The sequence below is a fragment of the Diadema antillarum genome, unplaced genomic scaffold, assembly GCF_040938485.1.
Source record: "Diadema antillarum isolate AM-2024a unplaced genomic scaffold, OU_Dant_1.0 scf00000066, whole genome shotgun sequence".
Lineage (NCBI taxonomy): Eukaryota > Metazoa > Echinodermata > Echinoidea > Diadematoida > Diadematidae > Diadema > Diadema antillarum.
Window position 1 is genome coordinate 919,126 of NW_027270955.1, and position 25,302 is coordinate 944,427.

Here is a 25,302-nt window from a genome sequence, read left to right on the forward strand (position 1 = left end):
ATGCTCGGCGTTGGAGATGATGAGCACTGTGTTGGCAATGGACGTGGAATCTGTCGCCGTCCTGTATCAGCATCCACCTTCTTTGGAGGTAAGGACACGAAGTAAACCGTCGGTGACGTATCGCCGAAGATGCTATCGGCGAGGTCATCGTTTGGATCGAACTCGTCGTCTGCCTGGTAACCGTCGTCGGGCGGGGCGAGAGGGCGACAGTCAGGGCACGTTTGGGCATTGCCCACGATCTCTTTGTCTCTGTCTGATGGTATCAGCTCCATGAGCTTGGAGTTGATGGGTGTATGTGTCTCAGAGCCATCGACTCTAGAAATCTGAAAATAACGCGCATAATTTAATCAGTGTGTCATTTTTTTTAATGCTAATTGCTTACTTGTTTATTTATGGAAATACAAAGTTGATATCACTATAAGTGTATCCATGTTTTGTTGAAGCATTTATGTGATTCAACGCGTCTGTAGGCGTTATCTATGTAACTTTGTATTTCTTTATGGATATAACATCATTTGAATGGAATTGAATTGACTGTCTGTGAATAAACTGTTTGTTTATAACACTCGAATGGACGTAACTCACAGTCTGCAAGAATCTTCAGGTAATTTAAGGAAGCAGACTTAACCGGGAGAAGAAGACATGGAAAAAGAAAAAGAAAAAGAAGAAGAAGAAGAAGGAGAAGAAGAAGAAGAGTGGTGTTTAGGCTTTTGCAGAAAGCAATGACTATAAGTCACTTACACGCAGAGGGAACTGGATAAAAAAATGTAAACATGAATCTCCTAGACATGAAACAGATGCGATAAGAAAAAGGACATACCATACTTCGCCAATCCATCTCCAAATTTTTCAGCCGGACCAAGAAATATGAGCTTCACACCTTTGGAATAACGAGCAGAAAGCAGATTTGCCTTTGCACATTGGAAAGTTCTGTTACCAGAATGAGCGATTTGTTTGGAAACATGGTTGATAAGGGAAACGTTTTCGCGCGCGCGAATGATATCACAGTTGAAAAGCTCTTTTGCTCTGTTGCGTCACCGAATTGCGCGCATCACAACGTAACCAAAAGTCACTCGACCCCAAGAGGAACGCGCTTTGATTATTGCGTCATTCGTAGGATGAAACGAAACTGGGCCCCATTTCATAAAAGATGTTAGGATGACAACTCTTGCTGGAATGACAACTTTCCACAGCAAACAGCCAATCAGGAAGCTGTATTCTTGTCGTTACCATGACAATAGTCATTCCAGCAAAGAGTTGTCATCAAATAAACTCTTTATGAAATGGGGCCCAGATCTTCTGGCATTGGTGAAGTAATTGCAATGATCGACATATTATATATTCCTATCTGTTGCTATGATACTTGTGACATTCTTTGTGTAAGCCCGTAGGTACTTTCATATTGATAACTGACAACGAAACAAATGACATCGAGAATGCTCAATCACCGGCAACTGCATAGTTCAATACGCCGTGAATCACATTGTTAAAAGCTGGTATATACATCTACTCTGCAAGTGTCTGCTGGATGACGCTGTGCGGTGTAATCTTGTCAAATATATTAAATGGTCTGTAAAGATTCTGGTCATTGCTTGGTCATAATGCAAGCACGTGACTAATGCAGCGAGGATCGAAATCGTCATAACGTATTGCCTGCAGTGACGTCACGTCGGGTATAGTAAGATCTTATATAATTCCATAGCATTTTGACTGGCTGCATACAGGGCTGGAATAATGTGTATTAATTATGTATAGGCCTATGTGTTATCATACAGCAAATGTAGTGCTTTGTTTATTGTTGTCCTATAACGCCTAACAGTCCCACGGGGTTGTATTTTCCCCTCGGGGCAATATTTTCCCTCAGAGCGGAGTGTTTCGGGAAAATATAATCTCTTGAGGAAAACATAACTCCCGTGGGGATGTCAAGTGTTATATTACACCATTAAAAATGCAATAGAATTCTCGTGTGTGTGTATTTTGTGTGTGTGCGTTTGTCTGAGATTTATGCAGAACTATCATTTTTTATGCATGGTATATGATTTGCTTGCAAAAAAAAAAGTTATATTATACATTAAAAAATATAATTCAGCAGCAGTGTCAGTGTAATTAAGCAGATATCGATTAGTTTGACTTCGTTGATCAATATAGCTTTTTTTTCTGAAATCTATGCAGAGTTTTATATCAATCACTTTTGTATACACTGTTTGATTTGAAGAAACAAATATTGTATTGTATATGTTAAATAAGAATGTGATTCAGCAGCGCAAGTGAGAACAGGTGCTTATTCTTGTTCAAATTAATATTATTGTGAATTTCGACTAATACAAGTAAAAAAAAAAAGCAAACACAGGTTTATTTACATTTAGGGCATTTCTTTTACTCGTGTCAGGTTGACATTATCAGGCTCTACTCATCACTAGAAACCTTACATATTTGTCGCATGGCGTGATCGAACTGCTGAGCGTTTAGATCACACACACATATACGCACACACCACACACACACACACACGCACACACACACACACACACACATTTTATGAAACAGCTTTCTTCAATTCAGATACGTGTGCCCTTTTTCATTGCCACGTTTGTTTGATGTGGCAAATTTGTGAAATCCTTTGTTTACTTAATTTGTGATCGATTTTATTTTGATTAAACATTTCTTTTTTTCAAGTAACTGCTGATCTTTTATTTCAACTAATAAACAAAACAAACAAGCATGTGTATTTCATGCATTCCATAGTGGAAAGAATGATTGTGTCTTTGTAGTGTTCAAAATCCAAAGAAAAGCAATACTAATAAACAAAGGTCTCAGTTGTGCATCTGCAAAATCCATGGAAGAGTGTTTGTCTAAGAATACTACATGTACACATGTATCAATAATCGTCATTATCATCTAATATCCGTGCGTTACGTAATCACAATTATTTCATATTGCATGACATTGCTTCGTTACTGTACTGGTGATGAAAAAGGACTACATTAGGCTCCTAGCATTACCTCATTTAAAGTCACTATTTACCATTTGCACATCACAAAAAACAACAGCTTTTGTGCTTCAAAATAGTTCTAGAATGTGAGTCAGGGATAAAAACAACCATACAATGTAAAGTAAAAAATGTTAATCAGTATAATCAATGTTAAGTATTGTTGAATATACAAAATAGGAACAATAGTTTTATCAAAATCACTTCTAGAACAAATCATCTACAGATATGGTTTATTGAGAAAGTTAGTGATATCTCCTTACATTTGTGGCTCATTGCAAAATTTTTGTACGGTTGGATGTTTTGTGATACAACTGAACTATACATAGGCATCAAATGTGATAGCTCTAACATTTCTTTTTATCACTGCTCCTACGGGTAAATAGTGACTTTAATGTTATGTTGTGATTAAGAAAAAGCAGGAAGAAGAGAAGGAGAGGGGATGACACAAAGAAGTGAGGGAGCAATGGGTGGAAAATGGGTTAAAATCAAGGAGATGGTGAAATGTTTGAGATGGGGAAAAGGAGGAGGAGAATATTGTGGTGCAAACACATCTTGTACGCTTTTAGTTATTTTCAATGCAGTTACTGCTCATACTTAATTGGGACATCAGTCTGACTTTTGTTCTTTTTATCATAGATCCCATGTGTTGGGCATGCAAGAAGACATTTATTTTAATATAATACAATGTATTTCATTGAAAGGTGCAATACATGGACATTCTACACATAAATGTTTCAATAAAAATACATTATACTACAGTGGACTCCCATCATGACGAAGTCCTCGGGACCTGCAGTTTCCTTTCGTTATATCAAAATTTCGTTATAACCGAACAAATAAACAATAAAAATACACAGAACGGATAATGTTGCGGCCTGAATTTGCACTTAGTTGTAACTGGAATTTTGTTATAACCGTGTTCGTTATAACGGGAGTGCACTGTACATCATTAGCATGCACAACAACAGATTTGAACTACTGGTAATAGAATACTGTACAGCTTGGCAGATCAGATACAAGAAAATCATGGTTTGTGTTGCATCAAAATCTCTTCTGGTAGAAGCTGGTTTGAATTTGATTTCACCAAAGTTCAGACAGCTGTGCCCCCCCCCCTCCTCTTTTTTTCTTTCTTTTTTGTGTGAAAAGCAAACAAACTATAATAACACAGTGGCACACATACATCCTCCATAACAGGAATCCAATAGGCCTCCATAACCTGCGATGTATATTGCACTTGTTTTAATGTTTGGCAACACACTGCCATGCAACTTTTTCCATGAATATGTATTTCTAATAGTCCCTTGGACTCTATTTTGGTACGATGTACAGAAGAACCTTGCTGTAAGCAGCTGATTGGGACTAGAAAAGTACATGTATCTTTGATATATTGGGGGTCTCATCATATGAGGGACAAAACCACAAGAATATATATGGAATGGGACCTGCTAAATTACCTCATACAGGCAAATAACATCATAACAATGTCTTCCAGACTGGCAGTTCTCTTTCATTACCTATATCGAAATTTCGTTATATCTGAACAAATAAGGTGTGTAAAGGTATCTAGCCGGTAATTTTGGGCCCTGAATTTTACTTCGCTGTATCCAAAATTTTGTTGTAATTGTGCTCATTATAACAGGAGTGCACTGTATCAGGTACATCACCATTATATGACCTTGTTACAACGAGGGTCCATTGTGATACCAAGGACCTTTGCAACCACCTGATTTGTAACTTGTAAATGAGAAGCAGGGTAGAATTGCTGCCTGCAGTAAGTGTCATTTCTTCAAAGAAACACAGGGCTGCACATGAGAGTGTGATTAGCAGAACATGATAAAATTTGCTGAGCAGACATGAAAGGAAATAATATGAACTGTGAATACAGGCAGAACCCTGTTGGGATAAATAACATGGATACAAACAGATCAGATTAGAATGGGAGGATTTGTCTGGTAAAACTGTTATTATTCCTCTTATTTGTCTGTTTAAACAAGATTTCTGTCAAACAAGAAATCTTTGCAGTCTCGATTGTTTCGCTTTAACAGGGTTTGCCCATAAATGTTAATTATGGCATTTTGTTTGGGGGGGGGGGGGGGACTGAGAGAGTTTATAACCGAGGTATAAAGTGGATTTCATCAGCTACTATGAGATGAATAGATGACTGCCAAATGCCCTGTAAGGCTGTAACACCATTATTTGACAAAGTAGGTACAATATCTACAAACACTCAATCAGCACATTTGCATAAATCAACAGAATTTAACTCCGGAGTTGTTTCAAAACAGGATAAACAGGCTAAAATTGATGCCAATCCAAAACTCCTTCAGTTTCCTTTACATGTCCACTGAAAATATCAGCCTGATATAACTCCACACAAGACATTTATCCTTCATAAATAATATGTCATTTGCAGCCAATGATATAATTTCTGGATCTGTCTGAACAGAAAGGAAAGCCAGTAAAGATCATCCCTATTATTATCATCTACTCTCTCATATGATCAAAATGAAGCAAGCAATATACTTTATCATGGCCTTCTTCTCCGAGCATAGTTAGTTGGAATGTTTGACCTGACGGATTATAATACATATGTTGCCAGCATTTACTGCAGTCTTTTATTACAAATCCCCAGTCTATATTGTGTGGACATACGACTGGTTAGACGGACACTGAACTGAAGACCACACCTACATTTCCATAGATCATTCAAAGAGGCGAGTTTGGGCACTATTCCGGGCCAGCAACAAGAAAATAAAACTTATGCTGTGCATTTGAGCGCTCATAAGCACACCGAACTGGGCTGAACCCTAACCTAACCTAACCAAACTGTACCATACCATTCCAGATTTGGAGCGTTCAATTGCACTGGAGATAGCTAGTGTACCTCTTGAGCTATTTTTGGACTCGAATCAGAGAGGGGTCACATGCTTTGTATCAACCAACACATTTGCCTTGCATGCTTACCTTACGCTACATAAAGGTGTCCCTAAAAAAGAGAATCAACTCTTTGCATTATGACATAGTGCATGTTGCACACATTTTTCTCATGTCAGCAGCTGGTACAGTATGCTTTTGGAACACTTTCCAGTTGAGCGCTCTCTGGCATGGCGCGATACGGTTCAGTTTTGGAGCACACTGGGTTGTGGTCCACTTTAGGCAAGGCATGGTACAGTATGGTATGGTACACTTTGGGTTCTTGACATTTTCATTAGGTTCATTTCATTCCTTTTGCAGGAAAGGGGCAAGATTCAGATTCAGTCAAACCTGTCTTAGCGACCACCTGTATTTAGCGGCCACCTGCCATATACGACCACTAAAAACAATTCCCTCTGAGAGACAAAGTATGTTAAAGAACCTGTCTATAACAGCCATCTGTCTATAGCAGCCACTTTTTTCGTCTCCCTTGGGTGGCCGCTATAGACAAGTTTGACTCTACAAGCACATGCATCTTGTGTTGAATCTAATATGATGTCTTTCACTTTATACAACATTTGAGATCTTACTAATAAAATACATACACTGAATAATATGCTGCAATCTCTATAACTAATTCCTATGAGTTTCCAGCTGCCTCGTCATCCTTGTGCGTGACCAAGCCCTTTTCTATAAGATCTGGAATCTCCACTGCTAGCCATGGACCAAGCTGTGTGTTGGAGATACATTGAAAGAAATCAAGAAGGGGGGAGGGGGGGGGGGAGAAAGGAAAAACAATTGACAATAACTGAGCACAGCAACATTGTTTTTTAATAGTTCCCTTGCATGATGACAGGCACAAAAGCATTCCATGCATTTCTTCTGCAACTATGGCAACATGGCAAAACTTGATTTAACTACAGTACTTGTTTACCATCATTTCTAGACATTTAGACATAAACAGCATAATTATAACCTTTGAGCAAAAGTTGAAAGAAATGTTCTCTTTTCATCCTCTAAGATGATGACATTCTCAGAGGTCACTAGACTTTTACTACCTAGCTTTGAGTTCTCTCACACTGAAATATTCAACACTTACCAAGGGAATGCACATTTTCATATTTCTGGAATAGCAAATTATACCAGGTCATTATGACTGAATGTAGTTGGGGGAATTCTTAGGTCCTATGGGCAATATATCTGGAAGACAAGAATCTTAAAGGACAAGTTCACCTTCATAAACATAAGGATTGAGAGAAAGCAACAATAATAGTAGAACACATCAGTGAAAGTTTGAGGAAAATTGGACAATCGATGCAAAAGTTATGAATTTTTAAAATTTTTGTGTTGGAACCGCTGGATGAGGAGACTACTACAGCTTGTGAGTCATATGCGTACAACAGTATAAAGAAAATGTAAAAGAAAATTCAACATATTTTCACTTTTTTCGCATAACAAAAGAGCTCTTGACTTGCCTCTTTCTAAAGGCGGGGGAATAATATTACCCATAACATTTGTCGGCAACGAGTCAGGGGAATGTGTACTTTTTTGAAAAGATGGAATTTTGTGAAATTCTCTTTATATTTTCCTTATGTTGTTGTACGCATGTGACATCTCAGTTATACATACACTGCAGTAGTCTTCTCATCCAGCGGTTACTGCACAAAAACTTCAAAAATTCATAACTTTTGAACGGATTGTCTGATTTTCCTCAAACTTTCACTGATGTGTTCTACTAATATTGCTACATTCTCTCAATCCTTATGTTTATGAAGGTGAACTTGTCCTTTAAAGGGTTCAGTCACTAAAATGTGCAATACTCACCCCTAATGCCATGGCGTGCGCGATGCCGAACTTTGGCACATTCTTGCCCCAGAGGGGCTTGAAGTGGTCTGTCAGGCAGATCTTCCCTCCCCTGTACATCTTGGCTGTCTTTCCATCTAGCTCAGGAATGGCAATCTCTGGAGCTGTTGCCGGATACGTCACAGGGATCTACCATTGAATATATAACACGAGAAGAGTTAAGAAGCCACATCAAATGCACTGCATTTCTCCCACTGGGTATGGATCTAAATCTGATCATAAATTGTCAGTCATCTTCAATTACAGTCAACCTTGCCTAAGTCGAATCTATTTGGACTGAAGAAATAGTTTTGACTTAGAGAAATTAAAATCAATAGAATATATTAAAAGAAGAGGACTTGAAAAGACCTGTTTTCAACTTAGGAAATTATTTGAATTATGCGAGGTCGACTTAAGCAAGGTTGACTGTATCTCATACGGGGCTCATTTGAGTGACTTTTTACCAACATGCTTACAATCTACAAGAATAACATGATCTGACAGACTGCATTTTGCAATGTATGACATCACATCTCAGCCACCAAATGGAATAAATAAAAATGAGAAATATTTTGACTGCTGAACTCACATCAAACTCGAGTTCAAACTCATACTTCAGGAGGTTTTGTATGTGCCAGCATTTTCCAAACCATCTCGTGCCATCCTTGTTGGACTCCAACCGGAACCAGTCATTGTCGGCCTCCTTGTTGTTTCCCACATACTGCATCATGGAAAAACAAGAGAAAGAAATAATTAAGTAAAGTTTGCCGACAAGAAGTCACAAAATTGCGTACGTCAGCACAACACAGAAGTCCCGAGTTCTATCCATTGCCAAAATTACTTGCATACACAAACCGTATAGGCTGAATATTTCGTGAGGTTTTTATTTTTCGCAAATTTTGGCGGTCAGGTACATGTGCTATACGCAAATTTTAAAACACGCGAAAATATTAACCATGATCCCAACATGAATCATTGTAAATGTGATGTGCATACATTATTTTTCTGTTCAGACTCGACAATCGCAAATTTAACCACTGCACTAGCGAAATTGTCTTGAAGTCCTGATTCACAAAAAATTAGACTTGCTACCATCACATCAAAATACAACCACTCATACAAGATTCTATTAATGCAAAACTTGCAGCCCAAATGCTTAGCATTCTGGCTGCATTGGTCACACTTACTTGCCCACAAAAATATCCTGAACACCTGAAGCTGCTGGACTAGGGCTGGTTCAGTTTCCTTTCTGTTTCACAATTAATGTTACCGCACATTTTTTCCTCATTTTCGAGCTCAGTTATTTCTACAAGTGCCACAATGTGCAAAGTGTAGGCCTACTAGGCTCTAGCACTGCTCAGTTTGTCTCTTCTGTACGGTAGCTGTGTGTCAGAAATAACTCATTATTATTATTATATTGCAGTACAAGAAGTACAGGGCATGATAAATGGGTTTTCAGTGAAGTACTTGAGTATGTTCTTCGAATCTTATTCCTATTTAATTTAGCATTTGTCAGTAAAACAGTAACTTTGCACGGTGAAGAGGCAGAATGGTGAATTAGTCGAGTTTCATCACATCGCATCACGCATGGCTGGCTAGATTGACATGGATCCCGACTGACATCACATCATTACATGGCCTGGGCAAGGTCGGTATGCTAGACGCAGGGCCACCTACTGCAGTAGTTTACAGCTGCAGCTGCTGGCACCTACACGACAATCACCACCCCGCAGTATCTCCGACGCAAGGCCTGATAAAGCGCGAACAGCTTCGTGAACATATGCCACCCAAAACCAGGCGCTTCTTCCACAAGAATCCCTCTGAGACCTACCTTGATCAGAGCTTGATACTCTTCTTTGAGCCGTGTAGGCCACAAATCCTTGTCCCTTGGGCCAGCTTTTGTTTTGAGCAGTGGAAGACTGTTCAGCGTTTTCTTCGTGGCCGCATCAACCATGATGATGAAGGTAAGACCCGGAAGTAAATGAACAAGAGATGGCGCTCTGCACGCTGACGGGATTGCGTGCATGTAAAATCACAGAATCTCTCACAACGAAGATACGCATTGGAGATTCGCCTCAAAGTACAAGCATACTTTTAACCGTAAGTAGTGATGTACTGAATTGTATTTAATCTATTTCTTGTATTTCGCAACAAAAGTAAGTTACATATCATTTGACTAAATAGTGCATGATATAAATATAATCAAAATCAGCCAAATACTTAGTACAACACGACTAACAAAATGAATATATCACTCAGGCAATTACACAAGTCTAATAATACTTATTATGTTTCAATATGTTTCGATATGACATTCAATTTCGAAAGATTCTGTTAATATTGGTGCAGTTGGTGCCATCCAACCTAAGAAGAGGCCTCGTGCTTTTGATTTTTATTCAGAGAGTGAATAAACAGCTCGAACCAGCCTCAATAAAGGACAACAAAACGCCAACTTCATAACCACCGACTCAAGAGAAAGTTGGAGATGAATAGGGGGGGGGGGGGGGGTGTCATACAGTGCCTGCAATGGATCTATTGATCAGCAACTATAACGACAACGTTATCTTTGAGTACGTAATAAAATATACGCTTTCAATCCAAGTAAATGATTCTGTATGCATTAATTTTGTCTGTATGTGACTATGTGATGGATGTATTGGTCGTCGAAGTTGAGAACAAACTATTTACTACAGTTAAACTCGCCTAAGTCGACGTCGCATATGTCGAATAATCGCGCAAGTCGAAGATTTTAAAAAGTCCCGATTTTTCCCCATTGACTTACGTGTATTAATTCACTCACAAGTCGAATTTTTTAAGTCGAATACTCGCCTAAGTCGATGAAATTCCAAGAACACTTTCACGGAAAAACCATTGAATTCACTGTGCCTAAGTCGAATAAGATTTTATTGTGTAATAAATCACTGTCAAAATCACGAGACGCCAGTTTTTGTTTACATACAGTATATACCAAAAGAAACTTTGCGTTAATAAACATTAACGTTTCATTAACGCAAGCGGTTTCACCTGAATCGTTATTAACGCAAATTAACGATCGGGAAAATTCGGTTTGTAGTAACGATGAGTAACGATCCCAAGCGCAAATTAACGATGTTTCGTTGACATAAACGATAGGTAACGCAAGAGCTCACGCGAGATTTTGGTTTCCGTTACCCAGACCTAGTGAAAGACAACGTATCCCCCCTGCCGAGTGTAGCGATCTATTATGCCTTTATATACTAGCGGAGTCTTTTCGCGAATCGAATCACGATTTCGCGAATGGTTAATATGCGACCGGGGTCACCAAAGACGCACGCCGTGCAGGCCACCAAAAAAGAAGCCGGATGTTTGCCTTCAGTTTTGGAAATGAACAGCGGTAACAATCGGCTCCATAAGATGCTAGAATAAATGTCAGATGTTTGCTCTTAATTTTGGAAATGAATAACGGTAATATTCAATGTGGATAAAGTGTCTTGCTGAAGGGCAAATATCGGGCACACCGCTCTAGCTCACGGCTCCAGAGTAGAAAACATACATGTACATTGGTGTACGCGTGGTGTAACTGTAAGTCGATTTTTTTCGACTTACGCACAAGTCGAAACTCGCCTAAGTCGATGTGTTTTGCTCAGTCCCGAGAAGATCGACTTATGCGAGTTTAACTGTATTAAATTACTGATGACTTCTAGTATTAATTAAAGAAATCAGAAATCCACCCCAAAATATTGTACAGTGGACTCCCGTAATAACGAGGTCCTCGGGACCGGCAGTTTTCTTTCGTTATATCGAAATTTCGTTATAACCGAACAAATAAAAAATAGGCATAGAGCGGATAATGGTGCGGCCTGAATTTTTACTTCGTTGTAACCGGAATTTCGTTATGCAGTGGCCGATCCAGGGAGGACCGCAACCGGCGCACGCCCCCCCCCCCCTTTATTTTTTTGTTGAAACAAAAGAAATAAAAAGAAAAAAATGGGGTGGGGGAGGGGTGCGTGCGCCCTCCCCCCTTTAACTTTGTAAACGCGCCCCCTCTTTACGGAATTCCTGGATCCGCCCCTGTTATGACCGTCACGGTGTTCGATCACGGGAGTGCACTGTATCAATACTTTCATAAGAAAGAGAAACAAATCCCTGCAGAACAGTGAAAAAATTTATTATCGAAGTCGGAGAAGAAAATAAGGAACTTATGACATTTTGAAATTTCACCTATTTTTTTCGGAAAACACTTCTGGAACATTCATTTAAATACATGCATTCGAATCAGCAAGTTTTTGATGATGTCATGCTCTCACAATTGAGTATCTAAATATGAGAACGACCCAAGTCCATGGAAGACCATTACGAGTAAACTTAAAAAAACTTCATATCTTTTTTATTTGTCCAATAATATTCTATTTAACTGTGATGGGAAGGCAACATTGTATATACAAATTAGAATATATTATGACAATTAACATTTACATTAATTGTGGAGAGGCCATTTTGTGTGATGGACTTGGGTCGTTCTTTGAATCATATGGACTTGGGTCGTTCTTTGATTCATATACATGATATTCTGCTATAGAGGTGAATGAAGGATGAGAGAGGGCGCTATAATATGAATGTAAGAATGACCCAAGTCCTTCATTCTTACATTGATATAAGATTTAACTCATTCATTTCAGGCACTTCCGGGGGTAATTAGGATTTATCATTAATATACAAGATGAGTCCATGCATCAGCTACAATTTCCCATGTCAAACTGAATTTGGCCAAAAACTGGACTTGGGTCGTTCTTACATTCAGGTCTTCAATTTCATATTAATTTCATATGCAGAAATGACAAAAATCTCATAATAAGCTGCTTTTATACTTGTGAGCTGAAAATATTTTACCGAAGAGACACAGTACTTACAAAGTTTTTCTCCGCTTATCCTCTTGTTTTTCAGAATTCCAATTTTATCTTTTGTTCTAGTACGTTCTTGTGACAGATTTTTCTTCAAAGTTTTCGAAACTTTCTCAACCTCTAAATCTATATTCTCAGCCTGAAATAAGAGAAAAATTTACCAACTGTTGAAGAAACGAAAATGTTTTCAATACCTAAAGTCAGTTTCAAATGCTTAGGCAGTTAGAGAGTAGAACCAAACACGAAACAAACCTTCAAGTCTGGAAGCTACCTTATACAATATCAATGACGGATTATCCTCAGTGCAACAAAACGCGTTGTTGTTCGTGGTGATTTAAAGACATAGCTTCGTGGTGAACTTCTGGCTGTACATATTTATTACAGAAAGTTTTTTCGCAAAAATACGGAATTAACTCCATTTTTGTCGATTTGAATTTGCGATTAAACCTACTAAATACACAAAAAATGGGATGTTAACCATAACTTCAATGATATTCCGGGTTATGCATATATATATATATATTTTTTTTTTTTTGTCTGTCTGATGATGAATGATGAAAATTGAGTATATAAGAACGACCCAAGTCCATGGAAGACCATTTCGAGTAAACTAAAAAAAAACTTTATATCTTTTTTATTTGTCCAATAATATTCTATCTAACTGTGATGGGAAGGCAACATTGTATATACAAATTAGAACATGCATTATTATGACAATTAACATTTACATTAATTGTGGAGAGGCCATTTTGTGTGGTGGACTTCGGTCGTTCTTTGATTCAACATGATATTCTGCTATAGAGATGAGAGAAGGATGAGAGAGGGCGCTATTATATTAATGTAAGAATGACCCAAGTCCTTCATTCTTACATTAATATAAGATTTAGCTCATTCATTTCAGGCACTTCCGGGGGTAATTAGGATGTATCATTTACACACAAGATGAGTCCATGCATAAGCTACAATTTCCCATGACAAACTGAATTTGGCCAAAAATTGGACTTGGGTCGTTCTTACATTCAGGTCTTCAATTTGAGAATGGTGCATAACCTATTTTGCGTTCAAACTCTTCATCTTATGTCATGAAGGGAGAGGAGTCAGAACATGTGACATTTCCCAACAGTAATTACAAAAAGCCCATGCAGGGAAGATTCGCCATTGTATGCACGATCATTGTCATAAGTTTTGCTCCAGTGTGTTTCATGAAGAGTCAGGGAATAGTACTTGATCATCTGCACTCCGTTGAAATATAGATTATGAAAAAGGGTAACAATCTCATTCTCAGTTGTTTATTTTGTTAGAAAACGTAGGTCATGGGAACCATAGGATGAAAGGGAGGGAGGCGGGAGAGGCAGGGAGGGGGAAATAAAGGAGGCCTCAAATGGGGTGTTGCAAGAAAGTCGAGTTGAAGAGTTTGTTCGCAAAAACCGATAAGAGACCGATGGAGATTTGCGATTAAAGATCAAGAAAAATAAAGAGAATAATAAGAAAATTTTTGCTTCTTTTGACCATAACTTCAAAAATGTACCTTTATAATTATTATGTAGTGACCAATATATCATTTAAAAGGTATTATTTTGTACTTTATTGAGTGAGACCGTACTTCAAAATCTTCAAAAATGGTTTTTGAGAACTCTTCAGTTGCAATTTGCATCTTTCTTGCAACCCCCCCCCCCCCCCCCCCCCCCCCCCCCCGGCCGAGAGAGAGGCAAAAATAACGAGTGACAATGAGAGCGCTCCCTCTACGGTCAAGTCAACGCAGGCTCTCAGCTGTATGTATCCATAACAACGCAGGACCCCGGAAGTATGTTTTGTGTCTGTTCACAACACACTGCATGCACACAACACGTTTTCTCAAGCTCAGTTTACGACTCGCTCGCCATAGCCAGTAAACAGTGTGGGTAAAATGGTCGAACGTGATCTGCTGTAGGCCGTCTTCGCAATCGCTGGCTAGCTGCATTCATTGAATTGCACGTAGAATTGGAAGTCATAGATCTACTGTGCTTTACGAGACAACAGTACCGGTAGTTGACATTAGAACATCGATACCGAAAAAAATCTCATCGTAAAGCAAAACCAAAGGAGATTCAAATCAAGTCGGGTCATGGCTTCAGAAGACGAAGTTGCGTTTCGGTCCATGGTTCGCGCCTCCGGTCTCGGCGAGGTTTGGACCCACACCACCGATCTCGAGAAATTTCGTCAGTACGGCTGGCGTACAACAACCAAAGAAGATTGCTACACACCTAACACTCTTGTAGGCAACTGGAGCGAGGAGAGGTTCGATATAGAGAGGTTGCGGGTACCCAAGAGGTTACCGTCACAGGTATGTACGAATAATCTACGATGTCAACTTGTCTTCTTCTTCTGTTAAGTGCAGCTTCATGCTTGAAGATTACGCACTGTAATGCCATGGCCATGGTTAAATTTTTAAAGAAATAAATCATGTGTTGAGTACTTGATCTAATAACAATCCCTAATCCAGATTCTAATTCATACTGACAGATCAAGTTGGAAACGTTAGCACATTTTCTCCAACACTGCAATTGTCTCTAAACAATATCCCATACTAGTAAATACTATTAGTATCCATAAATGTAAATTTATACTACTATTACTAATAACTATTAGTATACAAGAAATTTACATTTGGGCTGCACATTGCCACATGTTTACTGTAACATTAAGTAAACTTTGCTTCATTTAAACAATGAAATTACTGGGTAAGAGTTTTAGATAGGGCCTACTGTACTGGGGATAGGGCCTACTGGGAGGTCCTACTCTATTGAAATAAGATTGGAATGAAATATTAATGGCTAATATAGTACATCTCTTCTGACCATTGTATGAGTTCCTAACTGCAGTCAGCCAGAAGGCGATACAACTAACTGTTCTATCAGTGAAGGATCCCCAGGTTTATGAGTTCCATGTTGCAGAACTTCATTGTACCTGAAGAGAGAAAACACAATTAGTCTTTGAATGTATTGCCATGACCTGACTCTGTTGTGCAGTACTATAATATATTAGACATGTCAGTTGTCTAAGATTCAAACTTTTAACACTACTAGTGGTTCCACAGCTCGTGATGTCATATGCATAGAATGGTATAAAGAAAATGCCAAAGAAAATTCTACATATTTTCACTTTTCTTGCATAAAAAGAGCACTTGACTTGTCTTTTTTCAGAAGGCCGGGGAATAATATTAAATTACCCCTGACAGTTGTCAGTATAAACAAGTCGAGAGAACATGTACTTTTCTTTTTTTAAAGTTGAAAGTTTGTGGATTTCTTTTCATATTTTTTCTTATCTTCTACGCATGTGACATTACAAGCTCTAGTAGTCTTCTCATCCAGCAGTGACTACAGTATTTATGCAGAAACTTTTAAATAAAAAAAATAAAAATTCATAACTTTTAACAGATTGTATGATTTTCCTCAAACTTTCACTGATGTGGTCTGCTGTTATTGCTGCATTCAAACCCCATGTACAATGTACATATATAAAGGTGAACTTGTCCATAAAATCTCTCTCTCTCTCTCCTCTATTAAGGGCAAATGATAAGATGTATTGTTTCCTTTGCTTCTTTTCAACTATGTCTCCAGTATGACCATTACTTCGACACCACACACAAGGAATCTTATGTGAGCAATCCCAAGCCAGTGCCCAAACATCTACTACATCTGGCAGGTATGTTGCTTGTATTAAAATACTGACTTCTAATGAATGTCATCCACTACAGATGGTACAGTCAACCTTGCCTATAAGTTGAATCTATTTGGACTGAAGAAATACATGTAGCTTCAACTTAGAGAAAGTTTGACTTATGAGGGATTAAAATCAATAGAATATAAAGAGAAGAGGATTGAAAAAACTTTGACTTAGTTAGGTGATAAAATTACTTATGTGAGGTCACCTTCAGCAAGGTTGACTGTACTACGTAGTATTTAATTGACTGTACTACGTAGTATTTCAATGGTGAATGTTAGCCCATATCTTGATATATAGAAGGTCGGTACTGTCTTGCTGTTAATGCCAGTGTACAAAATTTTGATACTGTACTGTACAGTACTCTATGCGATACAAAAATTTGTGAATTTCTCTTTAAATCAGCAATTTCTAGGTGATGATGGTAGTGGATGATGGAAAGACTAAAACTTGCCTTGTCTTTATCATTTCAGTATTTGTGTAACAGAGTTATTCTCTTTGTAAGCTAAAGAAAAAGGAAAGTAAGAAGAAAATCAAACAAAAAACATTGACAACATACATCCCTCTCATATGGGTACCCATATGCACCTGTGTCTGTGTTAATAGTGAGCTGTAGCATTTTTTTCTTTTTATTTTTTTTTTACATTGACTACTTATGGCTGATCAGCCAATTCTGATACTTTAGGGGATTTTTCAACACTAAATGAATCGTACAAAATGAAGTCGAACATGTTCTCTTTAAAACAACAACAGCACAAAACCACAAATTCAGTGCCAAAAATATATATTCAGTGCCAGAAACAGTACAGCGCTATTAAAGGGCCCCTGAAATCCAAATGCATGTTGATTTGTATTGATTTATGATACCCTCAACATCAATTTTGCGGTGAAATGAATATCTAGAAACATTCCATATATTTTTCACGATTTTTTTCTTCTATTTTTCTTCAGATTACTTGGGAACGCCCACAAAAAATCCTTCCAAACCAAAATTCCTCAGATGGCATCATCTGTCAATCATTGCTAAAGTACTGAAATGTTTAACAAAAGACATTGGCATGCATCTTCCTCTCGACTCAGCATAACTTTCATGTTCCCCATCGCCACGTCTTTTGTTAGTCACATTAATATCACAGAAACATGCAAGTTGGATGACAATGAAAAATAAGGTTCTTTACGTGATGTTAATCAAAATTGGACAAAAAGTGAATTCTACTGTGTGAAAAAAGAAAAAAAAAGTTTAAAATATCAAAGATATGTTGCATCTATAGTACACTGAATTGGAATTAAACATGTTCATAATTATGCCAAATATGAAAAGCCATGTTCATGTGGATAATGTTTTGGTATTTCTGTTGGTTTGATTCTTGTAGCGCGTGAACCCAGAGCCTATCCTGCATCGCAGCCAGAGCTTGATCCCGTCAAAATCAAGGAGCACTACAACTCGTTTGAAACCACATCGAGGGCGTCGTACGTGGATCCCCGGATAAGGAAGTCCCCCGTTGGTGGGGGTGTCCCGCAAGCAGCCGAGGCCAGCCAATGAAATGTGCTGTTCCATATTTCAAAAAAGGACTTTGAGATTCACCATTGGATGTGTCAGAAACTGTAGGGAAATGATGAGTGGAACACATCCAACCAAGAATATGTGACAGCATCTATTTCATCCATGTTTAAGAGCCACTTTGAGTCTTGAAATGAAATGAAATGAAATATGTGGAATGATTTTATACTGGAAATATGTCTTCATCAATCAAAGAGATGGGAGAAACTGAACAATGACTTACTGTAAAGTATTTTTGTCACTTATTTGAAAGTTAGCAGGGTAGGTCTTTCCACTTAAAAACAAAAAATAGAAAAGGAAAAGATAAAGAAACAGAGATGCTGGGTTGGTAGTGGGTAGAAGAAATTTATGGTCATCAGAATCATTGGTAAAATTACATAGAATGAGATATCAAGTCACTGTATCAGTTTTAGTCAATGGCATAAATCTATGCATTGTACAACAGTAGATGAATGTGTCTTTTTTGGCTTGTTACATGTACATTTAGCAATCATGGTTTCATGTGCCATAAATAGTTATGATGATGTATACAACATTCATGCTAGAAAGCCGTATTTCATATTTAAGAATACAATATCATGCTGAATGAGTCGTTGACTGTGATTCCTGCTTTTGGTGGAGGAGAAAACATAAAAAGAAGAAGATATCCCATTTATTATCTTCTCATAATCATGAGGTGTGCCTGCAATAAAGTAAGCAGGAGTCGCAAAATACACTTTTGGCGGGTGAGTAAAAAAAAAAAGGAAAATGGGGAAAAAAATTAACACCCCCACTTCCGTAGGCTCTATTCCTAGATCCTTCCTGTTTAAAGGAATGGTCCTGTTCCTGTTTATGTACAGCGTATATCAACCATTGTGCTCCTACCTTGTACACCCCACTGTTACATATCCCCTGAGTGAGTTCAAAGGATGATTATATAGAATACATGTGTTTGCTTAGAATATGAAACCTATGCAACAATTTTGTACAGTCTTCAGAAAATAAACAGCATACCCATATTAACAAAGCAGAAGCTTAATATGTCTGTGTGTATTATAAGGCTGTATATGAAAGATTTGTCGCTATTGTTTGTAGACCATTTTCAAATACTAGATTGTGTAAAGTCAGAGCACTGGTAACTGTTACCAAACATCTCTCTATTTTGTTACGCAACACTTTCCAACTCTGCCATTTCCTACACTCTACCCAGGTGGTTTCAATTGTTTCATGTTTAAAGGACAAGTTCACCTTCATGGACATGTGGATTAAGTGAATGCAACAATATTAGTAGAACACATCAGTGAGAGTTTTAGGAAAATCAGACAATCCGTTCAAAAGTTATGAATTCTTTAAGTTTCTGCTCAATCACGGCTGGATACTATAGCTTGTGATGTCACATGTGTACAACGTTATAAAGAAAGAATAAAGAAAAATAAACATAAGAAACTTAAAGCATTCATAACTTTTGTATGGATTGTCTGATTTTCCTCAAACTCTCACTGATGTGTTCTACTAATATTGCTGCATTCACTCAACCCACATGTCTATGAAGGTGGACTTGTCCTTTAAGTTAGTCATCATGTCCCTTTGCAGTGAAAATATGTGTCATAAAGATATGCGGAATGCACTCAATATTACGTTTCGTTTATGCCTCTGTTAGACACAATACAAATACATTATATAAATATACATGTATATATTTGACACAATATGTTTCCCTTTGCTTTCTGTATACTTTTCCTGTTCAGTAGGTATAGCACTGTTGAAAAGCATCCAGTTACTGAGTACTGTAAAACTAGAATGATGTGCGACATGAAACTTTCATTTTTTTTTTTCCAGCATGAAACTTTCACAAATTGCAGACCGTTATGGCGTGCAACATTGTACTGGCATTCAATGCATTGTGTAGACAAAAACTTTCACATGCATTTAAGTTTCGCGATTCTAATTGGCTCCTCACAAAATTCGCAAAAGTTTCATGCACGCTAACATTTCTGGTTTTACAGTACTTTGTTTGCTTGTGCTGGCCGTACCTTTCACGTCTTATTCTTTTCATACAGAGCTTTGATTTTGTTAATTCCTTTTTTCTTTTCTTTTTTTCTGGAAGTGTGTTGTCCCAATGACTTTGTTGGTAGATGTGGTATATACAAGTTATATTGTGTCTTCTACTCAAATACAGATAGATATGAACAAGTTTTGATGGGATTTTATTCATTTATTTTGTCTTTGAGATAATAGTGAATGCCAGGTGGGTGTGTTCTTTGTTATGGTTTATGGAGTCCCTTACAGCTTCAAACTGGAGGAGAATTTTGATATTTGATTGGAGGAATTAAGGGTCAGTTTTTGCTTACATTCTTACATCATAAATAGAAATTAAAGAGTGTGTACAGTTCTGGTTGAGGTGAGGATTTAGCTTTTAACATTTAGAAATTAGATATTCAGAAACCACTCTATGAGATGTCAAAGAGCATGCAATTCTAAGGGGTATCAAAAGTTTATTTGATGAAAATCGGTTTTGAAATGGCTTAGATATCCAAAAACAAGGTGAAACAAAGAGATGCTAATAAAAGGCGTGACCTGTCGCCTTGTATTATAAGCACTTTTTTTCATATCTCAGCCATTTGAAAACCAATTTTCATCAAATAAACGTTGAATCCTCAAAATTACATGCTCTTTCATATTTCATAAGAGGTTTCTCATTATCTCACTTAGGAGTGTTAAAAACATGAATCCCCACAACCTCATGATATACTGTACAGTCCCTTTAACATTATATTCTCTCCTGGTGATGTGTGTTCTGGCAAACGGCTTCAATTGAGGATATTGAATCGGTAGCATTTCACTCCAGGTAACAGGGGATACATTACATACCGCACATATGCCTGTTTTTGTTTTTGTTTTTGTTTTTTTATGTATTTAAAACAAATGAAAAAGCGCAGTCTCAAGGCCCTAGAGGTATCGAGGGTATATAATGCACCTGCTTGTTCTGCATATTTAGGACCAAGTCCTGTATGTAGGCCAAAAGTTTTCACAATATTCAAATGGGAAAATTTGAAATGTTCACACATATCCTTGATTGTTGTGTATACAATATAATGTTATACTACATGAAACCTGATTTTTTATTTTACTTAACTGAAGTTAAGTATTAGTTTTTATGGTTTTCAATTTCAATTAATCAGTTTATCAGAATATATATATACACAGTGTATATACATATATACATGTATATTATATAGATGTTTTCCTTATAGAAACAAGTGATGGAATATGCATAGTTCCCTTGAGTTAAGTATCATATCCCCAATTTAGTGAAGCATTATACAAGAATGTGTGTGCATGTTTGTGTCTGTGTATCTGTCTGTCTGCCTGTCTGCGTACTCTGTTCCAAGTCTCTCTGCACACTTGTAAGAGCTCAGTGCTAAAAGTGAAATACACTACAGTCAAACCTGTTTCAGTGACCACCTGTCTATAGCAACCACTTGCCATTGGATATGACCACTAAAATCAATTTCCTATGAGAGAAAAAAAAGGGATGTTAAAGAACCTGTCTATAATGCAGGGCTTGACACTAACGGTGGCCCGGTGGCCCGGGGCCACCAAAAACGCACGTTGGGCCACCAAAATTTCAGAAATGAAGAATTGAGTGGCCTGATCGGGCCACCAAAAAAGGTCGGATGTTCGCCTTTGGGCCACCAAAAATAAAAGTTAGTGTGGAGCCCTGTATAATGGCCACCTCTCTAGATTGGCCCCTTTGTTCACCTTCCGGGGGGGGGGGGGGGGGGGGGGGGTGGCTGCTATAGAAAGGTTTGACTGTAGATATTTCATCTTCTTCATATGGCACAAAGTACAATTAAAAAAAATGAAGTACATGTACTATATTATGAATCTTCATCTTTTTTAGTTTCTTCGATCCACTATTCATATTAATTTACTATTTGCTTGGATACTCTAAGGCACCATAGCAATATCAAATTTTGTTGAACTATGCTGAACCGTCTTGTGAGAAGAAATACAGATGAAGAAACACGTCTCAATTTTGAAACGGTGATTGCTGTTAAGATATTTATGAAAAAATATAATCACCATGTCAGCAAAGCGCTTCTGACATGATTTACACAACCCCTTCCTCAACACCATCACATTGAAGGCACTGCCAGGGATCTATATTTAAACAAATAGGAGACATGATACATTCACAAGCTATTCAAAAACTTCAAAGCTCAGTGAAATCCAGGATTCCATGTTTGATATCAGGCTAGGATATCAGCCTTATGTACAATTAATGCCCTGGTTCCTGTAGATATATATCTATGAATGAATTAGTACAAGTAGTGGTTCCTCCCTCACAAATATGTATCTTTACCAAAATGTTTCTTTTATTTTTGGGTGTGTGAGGATCTAAGGGTAGATGAGATGGCAAGGAGGGAAGAGAATATGGAGGGGGGGGGGGAAGGAGGAGGATGATCAAAAAAAAAAAAATCAGCTGTCAGATGATTGTTTTCACAGGTCTTCGGATGTTTATACAGTGGACTCCTGGGTACCGTTTCATGAAAGTTGTCAGCGCTGACAAGTTGTCAGTCTCTGACAATCATACCATGGTAACAGTCAGTGACCAGAGCATCTCGGCCAATCAAAACCATGAGGATTTTGCTGAAATTGTCAGAGACTTCAGAGACAATTGATGAAACGACCCCCTGTTTTTACGAAGTCCTCGGGGCTGGCAGTTTCTTTCATTAAATTTCACCATAACCCAACAAATAAACAATGAAAGTCATAGAGCAGATGATATTGTGGCCTGAACTTTTACTTCATTGCATAAACCAAAATTTCATATAACTACATGTTCGTTACAACGGGAGTGCACTGATGTAGAAACATACACCATGGAGCTCTCCTCCCACATCTTGCTGCCAAACATATGCTTACACATAATATGAATACTATATGATATCTATCTATCTATCTATCTATCTATCTACCTATTATCTGTCTATCTGTCTCTATCTATCTATCTATCTATCTATCTATCTATCTATCTATCTATCTATCTATCTATATCTATCTATCTATCTATCTATCTACCTATCTGTCTATCTGTCTCTATCTATCTATCTATCTATCTACCTATCTATCTGTCTACCTATCTATCTATCTATCTATCTATCTATCTACCTATCATCTGTCTATCTCTATCTATCTATCTATTTATTTATCTATCTATCTATCTATCTATCTGTCTGTCTGTCTGTCTGTCTGTCTATAAATCTATCCAATCCATCTATCTACACACTTGTGCTTACTGTGTTTTACACAAACTATACACACTCATGAACAACACATGTTACACACACACACACGCAGATAATGAATATTATCATATGTGGTACCAGTATACCAAGTGCAAATGTTGTCTAGTATGTTTCACATGATTCACTATACATTGCGTATTACAGTGCATTGTAATTGCAGTGAAGTTAATGGAAAGGGTATGTATGATGATTGGCTGATTGAAATGGTTTGAAAACAAAAATATTTTCTCAGCCAAAAGCTGTATTGCAACAGTTTTACATCAAATGATTAAAACACAATAAATCCAAATAGTTCTAAAGAATTCAAATTACATATTCATGATGAAACAAAGTAAAACATACTACTCATATGGGAGGGAGGTCTCAAGCTATAATAAGAAAAGTATGCACAAGGTATATAGGCCTATGTATTTACATTAAAAAAGAACAACTAACAATATTCAATATATTTAGACATGTTGTCTCACCTCCCTCTCTCTCTCTCTCTCTCTCTTGCTCTCTCCCCCTAGGAATGATTCCTTTCATTACAATATCTTTGCCCAAAATAAACATAATTTTAGTATAATGATTATATTCTGTATTGTAATTATTATTACTATTATTATAATTTCTCATTTTTTTTGTGTGTACAAACAAGATCTTAACTTTTGGCTACTCAATAGTACAAAACCCTGCCGGTCTAGGTTCCACACCTACCCACAGTGTACATGTATATAGTGACAGTAAAATATGAAACGCTGAAACCCGGTCCTGGGCAGTGTCTAACCTTTAAGACCTTGGCACCTATATACCATCATCACCATGATTTTTCTCTTTAACTGGTCAGTAGTGGAATTTTTTGTTTGGATCACAATATGTAACAACAAAATGAATTCATAAATAATGATTAAAATTCAGTGGCGGATCGGGGGGGGGGGGGGGGGGGGGACCGGGCGCACGAGCCCTCTCTATTTGTAGTTAAAGCAAAAGAAATACAAAGAAAAAAATTGGAGGTGCGTGCACCCCCTTCTTTAATTTTGCAAAGGTGCCTCCCCTTTATAGAATTCCTGGATCCGCCCCTGAAAAGTCATATCCAACGTTGAAGGAATAAAAATTGAAAGGCTAGGGGTGGTATTCTGAGGTCGTAATTAAGTCTGTAATTAACTTCGTGATTAAGTCGTGAAGTTAATAGGCCCTTAATCATGGGCAAAATCGGTATTCTGAGGACATGATTAAGTCCCCTGTAATTATCTTAGGTCCCTCCCATCTAATTGTTATTCCATCCAATCAGACGCGTTGTTAGAAGCCAAAATGATGACTATACGCGCAAATATGCCCTCAATGCGCGCTCCTGCACGTCCCCTGTAATTACAACCCAAGAGCTTTCCGTGCGCACACTCAGGTATTTGATTACAACCCCTCACCTACGCACGCGAAGATCTCAACCTCTTTGCTCACATAAAATGACAAAATTCCTCGAAGATCGGCTTTATTTCTTTTTTTCTCTGAATTCTATGGATACCATGGTAACAAGATTCAACCGCTCCTCGGTTACCGAAGACGGTAAGCATCGTTGTGGCAGAGAAAACGCGATGTAATGCTTGATATCGGAGTAACACTCTTTGGTATCATTAAGTTTTTCATTAACTTTCATACTTAATTACACCCTCAGAATACCGATTCGTAATTAACTCTGTGATTAAAGCCCAAACAAAGTTCTGGTATGCCTGCAAAAGTTGTCAAATTTCGCTCCCAAATGTGAACGTATGCTTAGGAAATGTGCAGGATAACGATGTTATTACAAGATATTCAATGGGTAACGACGAAAATGCGAAATATTAACCAAAAAGGTTCAGTCTCAGTCTCATACTTACCCGAACGGGGTCAGGCTAAACTCGGACTCGGGGATAACTCGGCTTCGCTTTGACGGCGGGATGAGTTGTAACGGTTGTCCCTCTGATTGTACAGTGTTGTCCTATGGGAGCGGCCTGTAAAAACTAGCGCTTCGTGTTCTGGCTACTCGCAGTAATGGTCCGAGTTGTTGCAACGCGCGCATTAAAAACCTCTTTTGCGCGCATGCAAAATTAGTGTGCGCCTATCAAGCACCTCTAAAACAACCAAAGGCGCTTGATAAACAACAAC

General features: G+C 37.8%; 2 protein-coding genes across 2 annotated transcripts; one reads left to right on the forward strand and one right to left on the reverse strand.

The window, feature by feature from the left end:
• Positions 1-6,482: 6,482 nt before the first annotated feature.
• Positions 6,483-9,701, reverse strand: LOC139716538 (ubiquitin-fold modifier-conjugating enzyme 1). The gene is made up of 4 exons (XM_071628078.1): positions 9,579-9,701; positions 8,337-8,468; positions 7,730-7,897; positions 6,483-6,635 (listed from the first exon to the last, which is right to left on the reverse strand). Exons 1-4 carry the CDS (start codon positions 9,699-9,701, stop codon positions 6,546-6,548), a joined length of 513 nt encoding a protein of 170 aa, XP_071484179.1. The 3' UTR covers positions 6,483-6,545.
• A 4,992-nt stretch (positions 9,702-14,693) lies between these two features.
• Positions 14,694-17,872, forward strand: LOC139716496 (cilia- and flagella-associated protein 68-like). The gene is made up of 3 exons (XM_071628038.1): positions 14,694-14,950; positions 16,227-16,311; positions 17,703-17,872. The coding sequence occupies exons 1-3, from the start codon at positions 14,732-14,734 to the stop codon at positions 17,870-17,872; spliced, it is 474 nt and encodes a 157-aa protein (XP_071484139.1). The 5' UTR covers positions 14,694-14,731.
• The last annotated feature ends 7,430 nt before the right edge of the window (positions 17,873-25,302 follow it).